The sequence below is a fragment of the Etheostoma cragini genome, chromosome 3 (assembly GCF_013103735.1).
Source record: "Etheostoma cragini isolate CJK2018 chromosome 3, CSU_Ecrag_1.0, whole genome shotgun sequence".
NCBI classification, from domain to species: Eukaryota; Metazoa; Chordata; class Actinopteri; order Perciformes; family Percidae; genus Etheostoma; species Etheostoma cragini.
Genome location: NC_048409.1, coordinates 12,539,609 through 12,557,864, shown reverse-complemented (window position 1 = coordinate 12,557,864; position 18,256 = coordinate 12,539,609). Strand labels below are relative to the sequence as shown.

The window sequence follows — 18,256 nt, the reverse complement described above, 5'->3', positions numbered from 1 at the left end:
TTTCCCTGTTAACTATATGTCTGTTTGATTATCTGATTGTTGGTGATTTCTGTGTGAAGATGGGCATGGCGTGTGTGCCTGAATGGGCTTGCATGCTAATGTGGTTATAATCCCTTTTCTTTGTCCATGCTGTTTGTCAGCATGAGCGTGCCCCAGTGTCTTCTGTCTGACTCTGTGTTGCTTTTTATACCTACGTATATGAATCTATAATAAAGCAGTTTAAGATACAACTTCACCCAGAAAGGTGTCCCAAAGGCTGTAAAAACCACGAAGATAATGTCATGGGATCAGATTCATAAACAACTTTTTGAACCATTGGGTGAAGTATATTTTAAAGCCGCCAAAAGATGTTTTTGTGTTCTTTATGTGAATTAGCATACTGCCAGGATGCCCAGAGAAAGCACGTATTACAAGACCGCAAGTGGGGAGTAATGTAATGTGTTAGGTACGCAGCTTTTTTATTCAACTAATCAGGGTCCAACAAGCAGTATGGAAACACATCATCCAGTGTCTTACACATCATTGAACCCCATCTACTGTATATACCTTGTATGTATACCAGAATGCCTGCCTGCTGGTGAAGCCAGTGTCAGCAGTCCCCCTCAAGCATCTATTTTACTTCACTACTGCAGCGGCTTCCGCTGATTATAACTTTACACATAAAACATGTTAGCATTTCGGGATCTCAGCTGGTTGTAATGCTTTTTTGCAGCTTTTGTACAAATAAAATAAATACACATAAGTAAATAAATGTCCAAATCATATAGATAGATAGATAGATAGATAGATCGATAGATATTTATTGATCCCAAAAAAATGGGAAATGATGTGCTAGTATCCTACAGTGAGAACTGATATAATGTTCTAATCTGTTCTACAATAGTTTGTTATTGCGCTCTCTACAATCATCTGTTGTGTTCTGCTGTGTTCTCTTCTGTTATGTGACAGACAGGGTGACTATAAAACTTCTTAACAAACACTGCAAGATCTGCACATGTTAACCACTTTAATGTTTTGGACTCCATCGCACCATCTGTTAGAGAGAGAGAGGGAGGGAAAAAAAGATGGTACAAAGAAACACTGAGAGGGAGACATTCATATATGCATAATTATATACAGAAAGAAGGAAAGACGGCCAAAGATGCAGGATTAGATGTAAAGTCTCTCAAAGAAGCAGGGAGTTGGCTCGCCAAGGCAGCTTATTATAAAAACAGTCACCACATTGCATACCCTCATTTGCATAGATGCTCAGTCAGCGCCATCCCAGTCTAGGGGTTTGTAGGTAACTAATGGCGGCTTAGACAGAGCAGCTAGAACGTCCTTCAATTGGGGCCCATCTGGGCAAGTGAAGAATAGTCTGACACTGCCTTCTAGTGGGCAGTAAAGGTACCAATGTCTAAAGCTTAGAAGGGTTGGTGCAACATTAGTTCTTCATCTTACCTGCATGAAAAATAGAGAGTTATGTAATAATAAAAGAAAATAACAATTATGTGTGTATTCAGGTTTTGTGCTGCAGTACTCTGTTGACAACACGGAGGAATGGAAAGATGTTTTCATCAGTTCGAGTGAACGATCATTCAAATTGGATAACCTGCGCTGTGGTACCTGGTATAAAGTGAAGCTGGCTGCAAAGAACAGTGTTGGAGCCGGACGCATCAGTGAGATCATTGAGGCAAAGACCCATGGGCGAGGTGAGAAGGAAAGTAGTGTGGGTAGATAAAGGTGAAAAGTATATATATATAAAATACACATTCTCACAATGGAGAAGCGAATAATGGCCTGTATATGGCAGAATAAATGCACAGTAAAGATTGCACATTTTATGCACTAAATCTTAAACTAAAAATAGGACACGTGACAGGTCTCTGTGGTCAACAACAAAGCTTTAAATATACAACATACACCGAATGCTATTAGAACAATAGATCCCATACAAATGTGCAAGAAAACCCTCCACTTTTGACCCAAGATGGAAATGCAGATACATGTTTCCTGTCTACACTTAAAAGCTTAAACTTCACGTCTTTGTGCTTTATACTTTATCCTCACAATAGCTTAGAAAGGATTTCACAGTCAGTGAATTGCTCTGGGACTTTGAACGTGCTCCATTTTGTTTTTTGTAACGTATTTAAGTACAGCCAGGATATTTTTGGAACACCTATTCTAGCTGTCACACATATGCACACTGTAAATCAAGACATTGCTATTGATAAATTTCTTATGTTGTCATATGTTCACCAATTAACTGTTAGCGTATATGGCACAACAGTAATCATGAAAATACATAAGGATTTTGCTTCTTTTACAGAACCCCAGTTTAACAAGGATCAGCCGGTCTTCACCCACATTAACTCCAGCCATGCCCGCCTCAACCTGCAGGGTTGGGCCAGTGGAGGCTGTCCGATCAGCGCTGTCACACTAGAATTTAGACCCAAAGGTGAGTCACTGCTTTTTTAATTTGCAATAATATTTAAAGATATCATGCATCAAATAAAATAGGAAAAGTTTGCACGTGAAACAAAGAAGGTGTTAGTTAGTGTTGAGGTAACTTTCCATCTTTTAATGGAAACCAATAAGAAATTATAAGAGATCCAACTCAACATTGGTATGTGTACTTTACGTAGGTACATGGGCATGGCAGACTGTACGTACCAATGCCACCACAGATGTGTTCCTGGCAGAGCTGCGCGAGGCCACCTGGTATGAGTTAAAGATGAAAGCCTGTAACAGCGCTGGCTGTGGCAACCAGAGCTCCCAATTTGCAACACTGGACTATGATGGTAGTAAGTACAAGACCCTTTTTGTTTGGCATTTCATTTGGATCAATGGTAGTGTCTGCTACTTAAAATACTTTAAAGGTCCCATGGCATGAAAATGTCACTTTTTAACAAAAAAGTGGTGTTTTTTTAACGTTAATATGCATTCCTCCATCCTGCCTATGGTCCCCGGGGGCTAGAAATGGTGATAGGTGTAAACTGAGCCCTGGGTATCCTGCTCTGCCTTTGAGAAAATGTAAGCTCAGATGGGCATCATGGTTTTCAAACGAAAGAGAGTTCAGATACAGTCTTAGGGGTCAACTAAGGTCTATATAAAAGCATCCAAAAAGCACCATGTCATGGAACCTTTACTACTTTGACTTCTTGTAAAAGGGCAGTAAATAATGTCTGTTCTTTCCGTGTGCAGGCACAATTCCACCAATCAAGTCCCCCTTGGAAAAGAATGATGATGTCAAGAAGCTGTTTTCGATTGGCTGTCCAGTCATCTTGGTCACTCTGGGTGTTGCGCTGCTCTTCATCATTCGCAAAAAACGCAAAGAAAAGAGGCTGAAGAGACTAAGGGGTGAGAGAAGTGGTAGGGAGGAATTGGCAAAAAGAACAAAGCAGTCTTCAGAGATATTCCTGAAGCAGACTTCAGAAAGAATCTTTAATGTAGTCTCAAGGTTTGCATTTATTTTAAAAGATGGATTTGTTTGTCAGGTATAAATCATTTGTGATGTTCTCTGCTCTCTCTAGATGCCAAAAGCCTGGCGGAGATGCTGATCAGGTGAGACAGCTATTTCTGAGTCCTTCTCACAATATCAGCCTGAAATATTATTTATTGTAACTCAAAGTTTATACCACAAATTCACATTTTGCATTTCTTTCAAAGCCATGAATGTTTGTGTGTGTGCTCATCTTAAATCTTTCGTCTTAGTAAAAACAACCGAAGCTTTGACACCCCAGTGAAGGGACCTCCTCAGGGCCCACGGTTGCACATCGACATCCCCAGAGTTCAGCTGCTGATTGAGGACAAGGAAGGCATCAAGCAAATCGGTGAGAAGAAGAGAGCGACAGACAGCGTTGTGTTCAAAGATTTGAAGGCATCAGACTTTTATTTGTCCATATTTTAACCTGCAATATCTGATTTCTTGAAATATGAATTCTGTCTTGTGTAGGTGAGGACAAAGCCACTATCCCTGTGACAGACACAGAGTTCAACCAAACTGGAAACCCTCAGAGCTTCTGCACAGGTGTGTCCGTCCATCACCCTGCCCTCATCCAGAACACAGGTCCTTTGATTGACATGTCAGACATCAGACCAGGAACTAGTAAGTCCTCTTAATCCTTGCTGTCCATTTTATTAGTAAAAGCTGAAAGTAAATGAAGCAGTATTGTAGCGCTTTTTGTGTGTGCAAATGCTAGTTAGTTTTCCTGGCTTTAAACAGCTTCTGTACATATGCACATCCTTTTTATTTCTTCACCCATTTCCCACCAGACCCAGTGTCAAGGAAGAGTGTTAAGTCAGCCCACAGCATCAGGAACCGCTACTCCAGTCAGTGGACTCTGACCAAGTGTCAGGCCTCCACGCCAGCTCGCACTCTCACCTCAGACTGGCGCACAGTTGGCTCCCAGCATGGCATCACTGTCACAGAGAGTGACAGCTATAGCGCCAGCCTCTCGCAGGACACAGGTTGGCACATGGGTGAAATGACACTTATAGCCATTAACATACACATATGAGTAGGGCTTATTTTTGTAATATGGAGAAGATTCTGGGTTTGCATTGGGGTACACCTCAAAAAGCATTTGTAAAACTGGAGATAGTGTGCTTAACTATATTTCCTTTTCTTTCTCTTTCATAGATAAGGGTCGCAACAGCATGGTGTCGACAGAGAGCGCCTCCTCAACCTACGAGGAGTTGGCAAGAGCATATGAACATGCCAAGCTAGAGGAACACCTGCAGCATGCCAAATTTGAGATTACTGAGTGCTTTATCTCAGACAGCTCATCTGACCAGATGACCACTGGTACCAATGACAATGCCGACAGCATGACGTCCATGAGCACACCCTCAGAGCCCGGTATCTGCCGTTTCACTGCCTCGCCACCAAAACCCCAGGATTATGATCGTGGCAAGAATGTAGCTGTGCCCATTCCACACCGCGCCAAGAGTGAGTTTTTTTTTAAGAATACTTTAATCTCATGGCATTTAGAATTAACATTAAAATGGCTTTAAATGTAAACCGAGTTAGTTCCAAAAACAATTAAATAAAGTAGGAAAACAAGACTAGATAAGAAAAGAATTAACAAAACAAGTAAAACAGTTTAAGACACAATTATACAATATACAATATGTGCAATTAAGTTTAGAGGGTAAATAAGGTTCTGCCTAATATATCATGTGTACATGTAAAGATCACGTGTAAAGACACCTGTAATTTTTTCCTGATGAGTCCAGTGCAATCAGCAGTTACACAGTTTAATAGCGTGCAACAGTGATTATTATCCATAGGTGTTGCCTTTTGCTGTTTAAATGTGACTTTTCCCTTCCAGGTGACTATTGCAACCTACCGCTCTACATGAAGTCAGATCCTTTCTTCCGAAAGCAGTCGGAGCATCATGACCCATGTCCAGTGGTTCCACCACGTGAGGCCTCTATTCGTGGCCTGGCCCAGCGGGCATACCACACCCAGGGCCGTCATGTGACTATGGACTCTGCAAAGCAGCAGGCCCTAACCATGGGCCACTCTGGCCTGTCCAGTCTCACTTCCTCTGGAGGAGCGACAGGAGCCTGTGGCGGAGGTAGTGGAGGGGTGTCTGCTAGCTCTAGCAGCTCCACCCTTCCCCAGAGGACTCTTACCATGCCAGGCTCCTCTGCTTCAGCGGCCCAGAGTGCAGCGGCAGCAGCTGCTGCTACTGCTGCTGCAGCTGCTGCATCCTCATCCTCTGGTGCCACAGGAGGGACTCCTGGAGGTGCCTCCTCATCCTCCTCCAAGATGGGAGGATCCAGAGACTCTCTCCTGGAGAGCAGCTCCTCGGGCTTAGGCAGACTACAGAAGCAGAGGGATGGGGGGGCAGGGGCCTACTCCAAGTCATACACACTGGTGTAGCCTGCCATCCCAGCAGCCTGTCACTGTAACTCTTAATACAATGCTGGTTAAGCCAGCGCTTGCCTGGAGCCTTTATGGAAAAGTAGGATGAGGACCATACACATGCACAGCTGACCCCTCAGTGCCTGCGCTGTGCTAGGCTGCAGGGGGCTGGTTGGGTTCCCATTGACACTACTATATGAAGGGGTCAGAGTTGGGTCTCCACAGCACAGGGGTTTGCCTTTCTTTCTGCCTGATTGCTTTCTATTATTATTGTGTATTCATCTTTCTCTATCCCTAATTTTATCACCCTGCGAATCACTTGCCAAGACAAATGATTTATCTGTTCATCTCATATTTTCATTTTCTGGTAAGGACACAGTACTTATGCACAAAATGCTTTCCAAGTGCACTGTCTTGTTTTCTGGATCAAGACAGTCATAGAATGAACCAGGTTGCTGGTGCAGTTTTTTAGGTTTTTAAATATATTACTTTTCTGGTCTCTGATGGAAAAAGAGCTCATATCACAGCATTGTGCCACGGCAGGATGCTTTTACTGTATGCATAAACCACCAACCTTGGTGTAACACTGGCTCTGAGAGGTTACTCCATCATGGGTTCACACATTAGAGGCAGTGAAAGGACTATTGTCTCAATACCACTTTTTGAGATGCGGAGAATTTTCTTATACATGCAATGGATGACACAGCATAGTGGTCTTAATTGAGGCTTTTTTTAAACAGACTCATAGCAGGGGAGGTGAAAAAATGTCAAGTGAATGATGCATCCAAACCTTTTTTTCCATCAGTTTTCTGTTTATTTTCTGATGATGGAAACATAATGTCATGTGCACTAAGAAAACGTTAGAGTGGATCCAAGTAACAGAAACCTTCACAAGCCTGCGTGTGTGTGCGTGTGGGTGTATATGTGTAAATATATATATGTATACATGTGGCAGGCACACACCAACAGTGGACCTTTTTAAAATCAATATGTATGCTGACCTCTTCAGTAGACAACTGTGTCCAAACTGACCCCCCCTTCACTTTTCATTTTGTACCTGTGAAAGGGGATTCGGGGAAAGTAACGTTGAGGATGCTGACAACGTAACACTACTATCCTAATTTGGTCCAGCATTTTGAACTTTGTTTTGTTAAGTTTGCTTTAGAAAAAATACTGAAGAGGAAGTGGGTTCAAAAGAGCAATTGCAGATGAAAGCGGTTCCCTTTCTTTAGCTTCCCCTGAACAAAGAAGGAAGCATCTCTCTTATGGCTTATCATGGCGCCACAATGCCATTCTTCTTTGTTTAACTCATTTTACCTATATCCATTTTTTCCCTTTTTATCCTTCCCCACCTTCACTCCTATCCACCCAGTCCCCCATCATATCCATACAGTGTCACTGTGACCTACTGCTAGCATGCTGGCTAGCTAAAAAGATAGACAGACTGAGAGGTCTAATATGCACGGACAGGAAAAGAAATGCTACTTGATGTTCAATGACAACTTGAATGGAGAGAAAGTAGCGAACAGAGCAAAAGTTATTGAGATGTATACAAGAAAAATCCTATTTGTATGAAGTGGTCTTGAATTTATGAACAGACAATGACTTTGAGATTATAGACAGAGACATCTAGTGTTAGAATTTGCAGTTGTGTTAAGGAAACGGGGAGAGGGGGTTGCATAGCAGAGAGAAATAAGTGGTCTTCTAAACTAAAATGTGTTTCCAAGTTCCCCCACCTCACTGAAATTTAATTTAGCTTTATGCATGGTACTGTATCCGCTAACTTTACGTTTAGTTGTTATTCCCATTTCTTTTCCCAAAGCTTAATCCCATAACAAAGATCGTTCCAAAAAAAGAGTTGCTCCAAATGTTTTGCAATGGTAAAACATAACATCAGGGCTCTCGCAATAGAAAAAAGAAAAAGATATGATATATGTTTGTTTTCAAAAGTATGTACATATATATTTCTATTCAAATATATAGCAAATATATGAATATTGAAAAAGCAGAGAAATATAAAAGCCGTTCTAATTGAATATATATATAAAAAATCACAAGACAATCGCTCAGAGTGAAAAACTGCAAGAAAGAAGAGGGACGCTTAAACGGGTAGCACAACCATGGACGGGAGATCTCGGAAAGAAAGAAAGTGGTGTGAAAGAAAGTTAAATGGTGAAGCTGAGGTTTGAGGAATGATACAATGACCCCCTTGTGATTTTGTAAATCTTCCAGTTGCGATGCCTGTGCAGAAGGTAGCGGCTGAGAGGAAAAGCACAGTAAAGTCCAGTTATAGTGTGAGATTGTGTAGCTGTAACTGTGGTCTATGGCTCAGTGCAGAAAGTGTGGTGTTGAAAAAGAAAACAGTAAAACAAGGACAGCCTTTACAGTAAGTGAGCCTATTGTAATATGTTGTATTGTACCTTCCAAAGGTGTGTTCACTAACTCAATGCCATTACCTGATTATAATTAATGAAGACAAACAGACGGACAAATGTTTCTGTTTTTTATCTGTGTCATAGCGAGTCTTCCCCAAACTCCAGGACTGCAGGCCAATAAACCCCACAGTAACCACAGGAACTGCTCATATATGTATTAATGCTCCCTTTCATTTTAAAACTGAACAGGATAGAAATTGATTTAGCTTTCCATTGTTAATGATTATGATGCCTTTCCTTTAGGCGTTCATGTTTCTAGTTGTGCCAATACTTGTTTTTTAGTAAAATGAGTTTGGAAATGGGGCAGGCATGTTTTAGCAACCAAAAACAGAGGCTTCCTTACTTCAGTTGTATGGATATTGGATGGAGTGATAAATCCAACTTCTGTCCACCCTGCTTTCCCCAAATCTCCAGTGAAGTTGCCTCTTCTGTTAAACACTGATTTACTGTCAGTTTGCTCAAAGTATATGTAACGTGGAACTTTTTGGAAAACTCCACCCTATGATACTTTTACGCAGTTACTGACAAGAAACAAAGAACAGTTTTACATTTCGAGAATATTGTATACAGTACAAAAACCAAAGTGTAAAATTGAGAAGGTTTGGGTGCCGGTCTATTTCTTGTCCTCTTGAAGCCTTGTGTGCTCTGCAGGCAGTAAGCTGAGACTAGTTTTTTTTGACAGACTATGCCTTCTTTTTACTTTAATTTTTAATGGAGTTAATTAGGGAGTTTTTAATGAGTTATTTAGGGTGGATATTTAAAATACAACATACTTTTCAAACTGACTCTGAGTCTGTGTTCTTGAGGCTAACTTCACATTACATGCTACATCCCCAACCTTTTCCACATCTGCTCAACCAACCAGATCTTCCCCACTCACTGTAACCCCTGCCCACCTATACAACATTATTTCTAATCCATAATAGAAGACTTGTGTACATAGGAAAGTGTTTTGTATAAATGAGTACTATTTTCGACATCTTCACTAGAAACCAGGGCACAATGTAAACTTTGAACTGAAGTTATTGTAATGAAAAAGAAGAGGACTTAATGAAGAACTATAGAATTATACAGACACTGCTTTTCCTTGATTTATGATCCAGTTGAAACATGTCAGAGTGGACCATGCATAGTTAACAATATTTATTTCTTCTTTTACAGGACGTTTGGTTGAATTGTCTCCTTTTTTATTTATTTTTATCTTTATGTTATTTTATTTTCAACTTTTCACAGGTTGCTTTTATTTAGAGTTTATCTTTTTTTGTTCCACTTTTTGGGGGCAGGACAGCAGCATTGCATGATCCGAAAATTTTGCTGGTTAAAAAAGAAAAATGGAAACGGTGACTTGAACAATTTAAAAAGGGGGTTCATTAAAACATTTGAAAAATGCAGAGGTTGTTCCTTAAACTTTTATGGGGAAACGTTGCTTCAATTTGCAATTGCTTGTGTTTAACTCTACATTTTCTTTTCTATGAAAACAAAAAACAAACAGAAAAAGAGTACTCAACACCTTGTGCAATAAAGCTATCTTTTTATGAACCGTGATGGTATTATTTATTCTTTCACAACCATATAGTAGTCCAGAAAAGGGCTCGCTGTGTTATCCAGGTTTTACTGTAATAACAACATGGAACAAGGACTAGACTGACTTGTTTGTGAAAAAGTTTGGCTCGTTTGTTTTTTAAAAGATCCCCAGTCCTTTTATTTTGACTTATTTCTTTAGACAGAAAGTTCAATGAAAAGTGTTAACAGCAATGTCTGTGAATTTCACAGTAATGGGGACAATGATTCTGGGCCCAGTTGTTCAGAACGATCCCGATCTGGCAATACCATGTTTTGCTATCCACAATCAGGTTTTTCAAAGAATATTAGATTGGATCAACTTTATCCAGATAACAACTTTTCAAGATTACAAAATCCAGATTACCAGGGTTAAAAAGTATCCAACATATCCAAAGCTGTCAGCTATGTAAAGAACAACAGGTAGAATAGCCAGCATGGGGTCACCACCGCATAATACCGGCCTGTGTTATCCTGCACAACATCACCACCAGGCGCAATGTCCCTCTCTGTGATGATGTTTCTGATGCACCTGAACCTGATGAAGACACAAACCAACCTCCGGCGTTCTCTAGCAATGAGGGACTGACAAGACGAGCAATACGGGATGAAAATGTTGTAAACTTGTTTTGACTGGTTCATCTATGATGGTTTTGAACAACACATACTGATGGTTTGCGTCAGATTAAGACCAAGATTGGACTACGTTATCTAATCCGATTTCAGAATCCTTTTCTTTTTTCTTTTGAACAACTCATTTGACAGATTTGATTGAATCCAAAAGCCGATATCTGCTTAGATATCTTCTAAAACAATTTAATTTTTTAGTTTTATGCTAAAAGATGCACATTAGGACTTTTTTATGACACGTGAATTTTGCTGACATATTGACAACGGAAAGTTCCTCATGGAAGCAGGAATCACAAAAACCTGGGCAAACGATCTGTATGGGATAGCATTAGGTGAGGACATTTTGTATGAAATTTATAAATTCACAATTCACTATAACTTTTTTAAAAGAATTTACGACATATAGGATTTTTATGACCTTGTATGATTGTTTTTATGACATAATGTTTTTTCGATAACAATTTCTGTTACCTTTCTGTACTATGACTTTTTATGATTTACTGTGACTTTTTATGACATTTCTAAGACATACTATACTATGACATTTAAATAAAAAGTATGACATTTCATACTATTACTTTTTCTGATAATTTTAATGACATACTATAGCTACTATGACATTTTTATGAAATATTTTACAATATACTATACTATGATTATGAATAACTTTTTTATGACATGCAATACTATGACTTTTCCCACATACAATACTATGACGTTTTTGACTTTGTTAAACTTACTGTACTATGATTTTTATGACATTTTTTACCATGCTATACTATGATTTTTTAATGATTTTTTGCACATGCTGTACTATCACTCTTTTTGACATACTATACTTTGACTTTTTTTTCAACATACTATCCCATAACTTTTTACTTCATACTATGTCACAAAGTATAGCGAGGGAGCCAATGTGATTTTGATATGTTTATTGTTTCGAGTGTGACGTTTTGCTTTTGTTATTTTCTTTGCTTGCCTGGCACATGCGCTAAGGACGCTTTCCAAACACTCCTGAGCGTTTCCTAATCAGGGGAGATGTTGGATTGGCACGCGGACACTATCCAACACACTGGTAGCACATCTCCTAATGAGGTGAGATAGGAGCTACATATGTGTTCTGAGGCTGAGAACGGGCAGTGGAGATGTGGAAGAGACCTGAGGTAATGCGGGGCTAGTGGGCAGTCAGGAACTGCAGAGACACCATTGGGAGCGCAGGACTTCTGGCAGTGGGACAGGCTTATGCGGTGGAGCTGGCCGAGGACAGGACCTGAGGTGGCGCTCATCTAGATGGCGGTTGAGACCTGTGGTCAGAACAGGTAGATGTGCAGTGAGATGTGCGAAGGACAGCGGCGCTGAACCCAGGATAAATGGGCTGGTTGTTGGACAGCAAGAAGTACTCTAGACCACGCGCCCAGCTTTTACGCACCTAAGCGTTTTATAGCCATTTTAACTGTCAAAAATAAAATGTGTACTTTTGCTGCTGCCAGTCAAATTCATCCACATAAATACAATAAAATTAAAATAAAAAAAAACGCTTCTGTGTGTTTTTGTCAAGCCTGGGGATTTTAAAGGACCTAAAATGTCTACTTTGTGATTGTACTGTGTGATTTTTTTCAACGTACCACACTAAGACTTTTTTTTTACGTACTATACTTTGACATACTATTCCATTATTTTTTATTACTTTTTCAACATACATTATTAAGACTATCATTTTCTGTCCTCAGTAATGTTAAACAATAAATACAACATCAAACTGATTAGCCTCACACATAGCTCAGTGTGATAAATACCTGCTGATCTGTCTGAAGATTTGAGTTTGGGGGTTCTAAACCTGTGAGAAACCTACATTTTAAGGTCTAAATCCCCAAATTAAGAAATCAAACACATGTGAGAGTGTCAGATAAGATGGGTCTGTGTGATGTAATGGTTGTTGGAAGACCAAGTGGTTACAGGTTCCAGCCTGACTATGGTCTTGTTTTGAGGTTTAACACTTAAAATGAAGAAATAAAATACAACAAGAGAACACATCTAAGTGTAACTTTGTTGGTGGCGCAGTAGGTTTGCTCTAGTCACATAAGATACCAATGATTGGATCAAATATTCTATGCCTTTTTTACGACATGCTATAATATGACTTTTTTACCACTTTTATCGACAACTTTTTTATGACTTTTTTCAACATACTATACTATGACTATTTTAGGACTTCTTTTGAGATGCTTTACTATGACCTTTTTATGATTTTGTTTTTCATGATTGTGTCCCACTTGAAGCCTGAAATGTGGAAAAAGGTTGAAAAGTTCAAGGGGGCCAAATACTTTTGCAAGGCACTGTACCATGACTTTTTATGTCATTTTTTGATGTACTATACAATGCCTTTTATCAACATGCTATACTATGACTAATGTCTGACTTTTCTTGACATGCTATAATATGAGGTTTTTAGCACTTTTATCAACCTACCATACTGAGACTTTTTTGGACATACTATTACTTTTTTCAACATTCTATACTATGACTTTTTCATGACTTTTTTTGACATGCTATAATCTGACTTTTTTACCACTTTTATCAACATACAATACTATGACTTTTCATGACTTTTGGGGATATTCTATACTATAACTTTTTATGCTTTGTTTGACATATCATGACTTTTAGCAAAATGCTAAACAATGATTTTTTATGACTTGTTTTTACCATTTTGATGAACATACAATGCTATGACTTTTTGGGACTTATTATACTATGACTTTGCATAACCTTTTTCGACACGCTATACTATGACTTTTTTAATGACTTTTTTTGACATGCTATAATAGAACTTTTTCTATTTTTTTCGGCATGAATTTTTTATATACTATACTATGACTTTTTGTACGATTTATTTCAACAAACTATTCTCTGACTTTTTAAATCTTTTTCACATGCTATACAATTACTTTTTAATTACTTTTTCAACATGCTATAATATTACTTTTTTACCACTTTATCAACACAATTTTTTGACATGCTTTCATGACTTTTCTAAAACATTTTATGACTTCTTTTTGACATACTATACTACAACGTTTTATGACTTTTTTTGACATACTACACTATGAATTTTGTCAATGAGTTTTTTTGATTACTTTTATTGACACTCTTTCTATGACATTTTTTAACATGCTATACCATGATTTTTATCAATGAGTTTTTTTGAAGACTTTTTTCGACATACTACATGATGACTTTTTTGACGTACTATAATATGACTTCGTATGATTTTTTTTTTGGCATGATATAATATGACTTTTTACCACTTCTATCAACATACTGTACTATGACTTTTTTTTAACTTTTTCGACACACAATACAATTACTTTTTAACCACTTTTTTTTAAATATGACTCTTTTTGAAATACTCTGACTTTCTAAACTTTTTGACATAATATGTTATGCATTTTTATGACTTTTTCAATATACTATATTATCACACTTTTTATGACTTTTTTGGACATACTATACTATGACTTTTAGTGACATGATATTATAATTTTTTTATAACTTTTTTCAACATGCTGTAAAATGATTTTTTCACCACATTCATCAACATACAATACTATGACTTTTATGGACTTTGTATACTATGACTTTGAATGAGTTTTTTTAACGTACTATACCATGACTTTTTATGACTTTTTCTGCTCTACTATGAGTTTTTATGCTTTGTTTGACATACTATTCTATGACTTTTATCGACATGCAATACTATGACTTTTACTTGACTTTTCTGACATAATATACTGTGATTTTTTTGATTTTTTCGACATACTATACTATGTCTTTTTTGACTTTTTTGACATACTATACTATGACTTTTTTACTTTTTTCGACAAACTACACTATGAATTTTTTTTACTTTTTTCGACACGCTCTACTGTGACGTTTTTTGACATACTATACTATCGCTTTTTTGACTTTTTTGACATACTATACTATGACTTTTTCACTTTTGTCGACAAACTATACTATGACTTTTTCGACTTATACTGTGACTTTTTTTGACTTTTTCGACACACTACACTATGTCTTTTTTATCAAATTTATAACATACTATACTATGTCTTTTTATCACTTTTATAACATACTTTACTATGTCTTTTTTCACTTTCATAACAAACTATACTGTTTGTTTTTTATCACTGTTTAGACATACTATACTGTCTTTTTATCAATTTTATAACATACTATATTATGTCTTTTTTATCACTTTTTATAACATACCATACTACGTTGTTTTTATCAATTTTATAACATGCAATACAATGTATTTTTTTATCACTTTTTTAACATACTACAATATGTATTTTTAATCACTTTTATAACATGCTATACTTTGTCTTTTTTATCTCTTTTATAGTAAACTATACTATGTCTTTTTTATCACTTTTATAACATACATACAATTTTTTTACGTACTGTACTATGTCTTTTGATACTTTTTGTTTCATACTATATTACGTCTTTTCATCACTGTTTTGATATACTATTCTATTTCTTTTTTATCACTTTTATAACATGATGTGCTATGTATTTTTTTATCCCTGTTATGTCATACTATACTATGTCTTTTTATCAATTTTATAACATACTATATTATGTATTTTTTATGAAATTTATAACATACTGTACTATTTCTTCTTATCCCTGTTTTGACATACTATACTGTCTTTTTATACCTGTTTTGACACAGTATACTGTCTTTTAATAAATTTTCTAACATACTATATTATGTCTTTTTTATGACTTTCATAACATACTATGCTATGTCTTATTAATCACTTTTATAACATACTATACTACTTAGTTTTTATCAATTTTATAACATACTATACGATGTCTTTTTTATCGATTTTATAACATACTATACTTTTTTGACGTACTATACTATGACTTTTACGACTTTTTTCAACAAGCTATACTATGACTTTTTTGACTTTTTTAGACTTACTATGACATTACTTCTTAAGGGGAATTAACTCAAATGGTAGAGCGCTTGCTTAGCATGCAACAGGTAGGAAGTTCAATGCCCGCATTATCCAGAGGTCTTTACATTGTTCTTGTTGCTTTGCAACAAAAACTATACTATACTTTTTTAATTCTTTTGACACACTATACTGATTTTTTTTACATTTTCGACATACTTTTTGACTTGTTTGACATACTATACTATGACATTTTTGACATTCTATACTATGACTTTTTTTTAGTTTTTCAACATAATATACTATGGTTTCTTTTACTTTTTCAACATACTATACTATGACTTTTTTACTTTTGTCGACAAACTATACTATGATTTTTTTTCGAAATACCACACATATCTTTTTTGAATTTTTCTGACATACTATACTATGACTTTTTTGACTTTTATCAACATACTACACTACGTTTTTTTTAACTTTTTTTGACACGCTATGCTATGACTTTTTTGACGTTTTGGACATACTATACTATAACTTTTTTTTACTTTTGTCGACAAACTGTACTAAGACTTTTTTCGACATACTATAATATGACTTTTTTTCGACTTTATTCAACAAACTATACTATGACTTTTATGTTTTTTTTCGACATACTACTCTATGACTTTTTTTGACTTTTTTTTACATACTAGGGGAATTAACTCAAATGGTAGAGCGCTTGCTTAGCATGCAACAGGTAGGAAGTTCAATGCCCGTATTATGACTTTTTTGACATGCTATACTATGAATTTGTTACTTTTGTCGACAAACTATGCTATGATTTTTTTTGACGTACTATACTATGAATTTGTTTGACTTTTTTTGACATAATATGATTTTACTTCTGAAGGTGAATTAGCTCAAATGGTAGAGCGCTTGCTTAGCATGCGAGAGGTAGCGGGATCAATGCCCACTTTCTTCAGATATCTTTACATTCTTCTCGTTGCTTTGCAACAAAAACTATACTATACTTTTTTAATTCTTTTGACACACTATACTGTCTTTTTTTAGTTTTTCGACATACTATAAAATGACATTTTTTAGTTTTTCTGACATACTAAACTATGACTTTTTTTACTTTTTCGAAATACTATACTATGACTTTTTTTACTTTTGTCGACAAACTATACTATGACTTTTTTGACTTTTTTCGACAAACTATACTATGACTTTTTTGACTTTTGTCGACAGACTACTCTATGACTTTTTGAATTTTTTTGACATACTACACTATGAGTTTTTTTAATTTTTTCGACATGCTATACTATGACCTTTTTTGACATACTATACTATGACTTTTTTGACTTTTTCGACATACTATACATATCTTTTTTGACTTTTTCGACATACTGTACTATGACTTTTTTACTTCTGTTGACAAACTATACTATGACTTTTTTTGACATACTATACTATGACTTTTACGACATTTTCTAAAAAACTACACTATGACTTTTTTGCCATTTTTTCGACTTACTACTCTATGACTTTTTTAGACTTTTTTAGACATACTATGACCTTATTTCAGAAGGGTAATTAGCTCAAATGGTAGAGCGCTTCCTTAGCATGCGAAAGGTAGGGGATCAATGCCCGCATTCTCCAGTTGTCTTTATATTTTTCTTGTTGCTTTGCAACAAAAACTATACGTTTTTAATTCTTTTGACACACTATACTATATTTTTCTACTTTTTTGACATACTATACTATGTCTTTTTTTACTTTTTTGACATACCATACTATGACATTTTTGACATTCTATACTATGACTTTTTTTTACTTTTTCAACATAATATACTATGATTTCTTTTACTTTTTCAACATACTATACTATGATTTTTTTTCGAAATACCACACATATCTTTTTTGAATTTTTCTGACATACTATACTATGACTTTTTTGACTTTTATCGACATACTACACTATGAGTTTTTTTTTACTTTTTTTGACACGCTATGCTGTGACCTTTTTTGACATACTATGCCATGACTTTTTTGACGTTTTCGACATACTATACTATAACTTTTTTTTACTTTTGTCAACAAACTGTACTAAGACTTTTTTCGACATACTATAATATGACTTTTTTTTCGACTTTATTCGACAAACTATACTATGACTTTTATGATTTTTTTCGACATACTACTCTATGACTTTTTTAAACTTTTTTTTACATACTATGGCTTTACTTCTGAAGGGGAATTAACTCAAATGGTAGAGCGCTTGCTTAGCATGCAACAGGTAGGAAGTTCAATGCCCGCATTATGACTTTTTTGACATACTATACTATGAATTTGTTACTTTTGTCGACAAACTATGCTATGATTTTTTTTGACGTACTATACTATGAATTTCTTTGACTTTTTTTGACATAATATGACTTTACTTCTGAAGAGGAATTAGCTCAAATGGTAGAGCGCTTGCTTAGCATGTGAGAGGTAGTGGGATCAATACCCGCTTTCTTCAGAGATCTTTACATTCTTCTCGTTGCTTTGCAACAAACACTATACTATACTTTTTTAATTCTTTTGACACACTATACTGATTTTTTTTACTTTTTCAACATACTGTACTATGTCTTATTTTACTTTTTCGACATACTATAACATGACATTTTTTAGTTTTTCTGACATACTATACTATGACTTTTTGACTTTTTTCGACATACTAGACTGCCTCTTTTTTGCCCTTTTCGACATACTATACTATGACTTTTTTGACTTTTCTGACATAATATACTGTGATTTTTTTGATTTTTTCGACATACTAT

The 18,256-nt window shown here is 36.0% G+C and overlaps 1 protein-coding gene across 1 annotated transcript in view; it reads left to right on the top strand.

The window, feature by feature from the left end:
- The window catches only part of LOC117942439 (Down syndrome cell adhesion molecule-like protein 1 homolog), a 106,738-nt gene extending 96,913 nt beyond the window's left edge, over window positions 1-9,825 (top strand). Inside the window, exons 26-35 of the mRNA XM_034867895.1 lie at window positions 1,503-1,691; window positions 2,309-2,437; window positions 2,625-2,783; window positions 3,184-3,339; window positions 3,513-3,543; window positions 3,694-3,812; window positions 3,935-4,087; window positions 4,255-4,449; window positions 4,622-4,930; window positions 5,313-9,825. Coding sequence (XP_034723786.1) covers window positions 1,503-1,691; window positions 2,309-2,437; window positions 2,625-2,783; window positions 3,184-3,339; window positions 3,513-3,543; window positions 3,694-3,812; window positions 3,935-4,087; window positions 4,255-4,449; window positions 4,622-4,930; window positions 5,313-5,869 — 1,997 coding nt within the window. The 3' untranslated portion in view covers window positions 5,870-9,825. The remainder of the gene's footprint in view (window positions 1-1,502; window positions 1,692-2,308; window positions 2,438-2,624; window positions 2,784-3,183; window positions 3,340-3,512; window positions 3,544-3,693; window positions 3,813-3,934; window positions 4,088-4,254; window positions 4,450-4,621; window positions 4,931-5,312) is intronic.
- The last annotated feature ends 8,431 nt before the right edge of the window (window positions 9,826-18,256 follow it).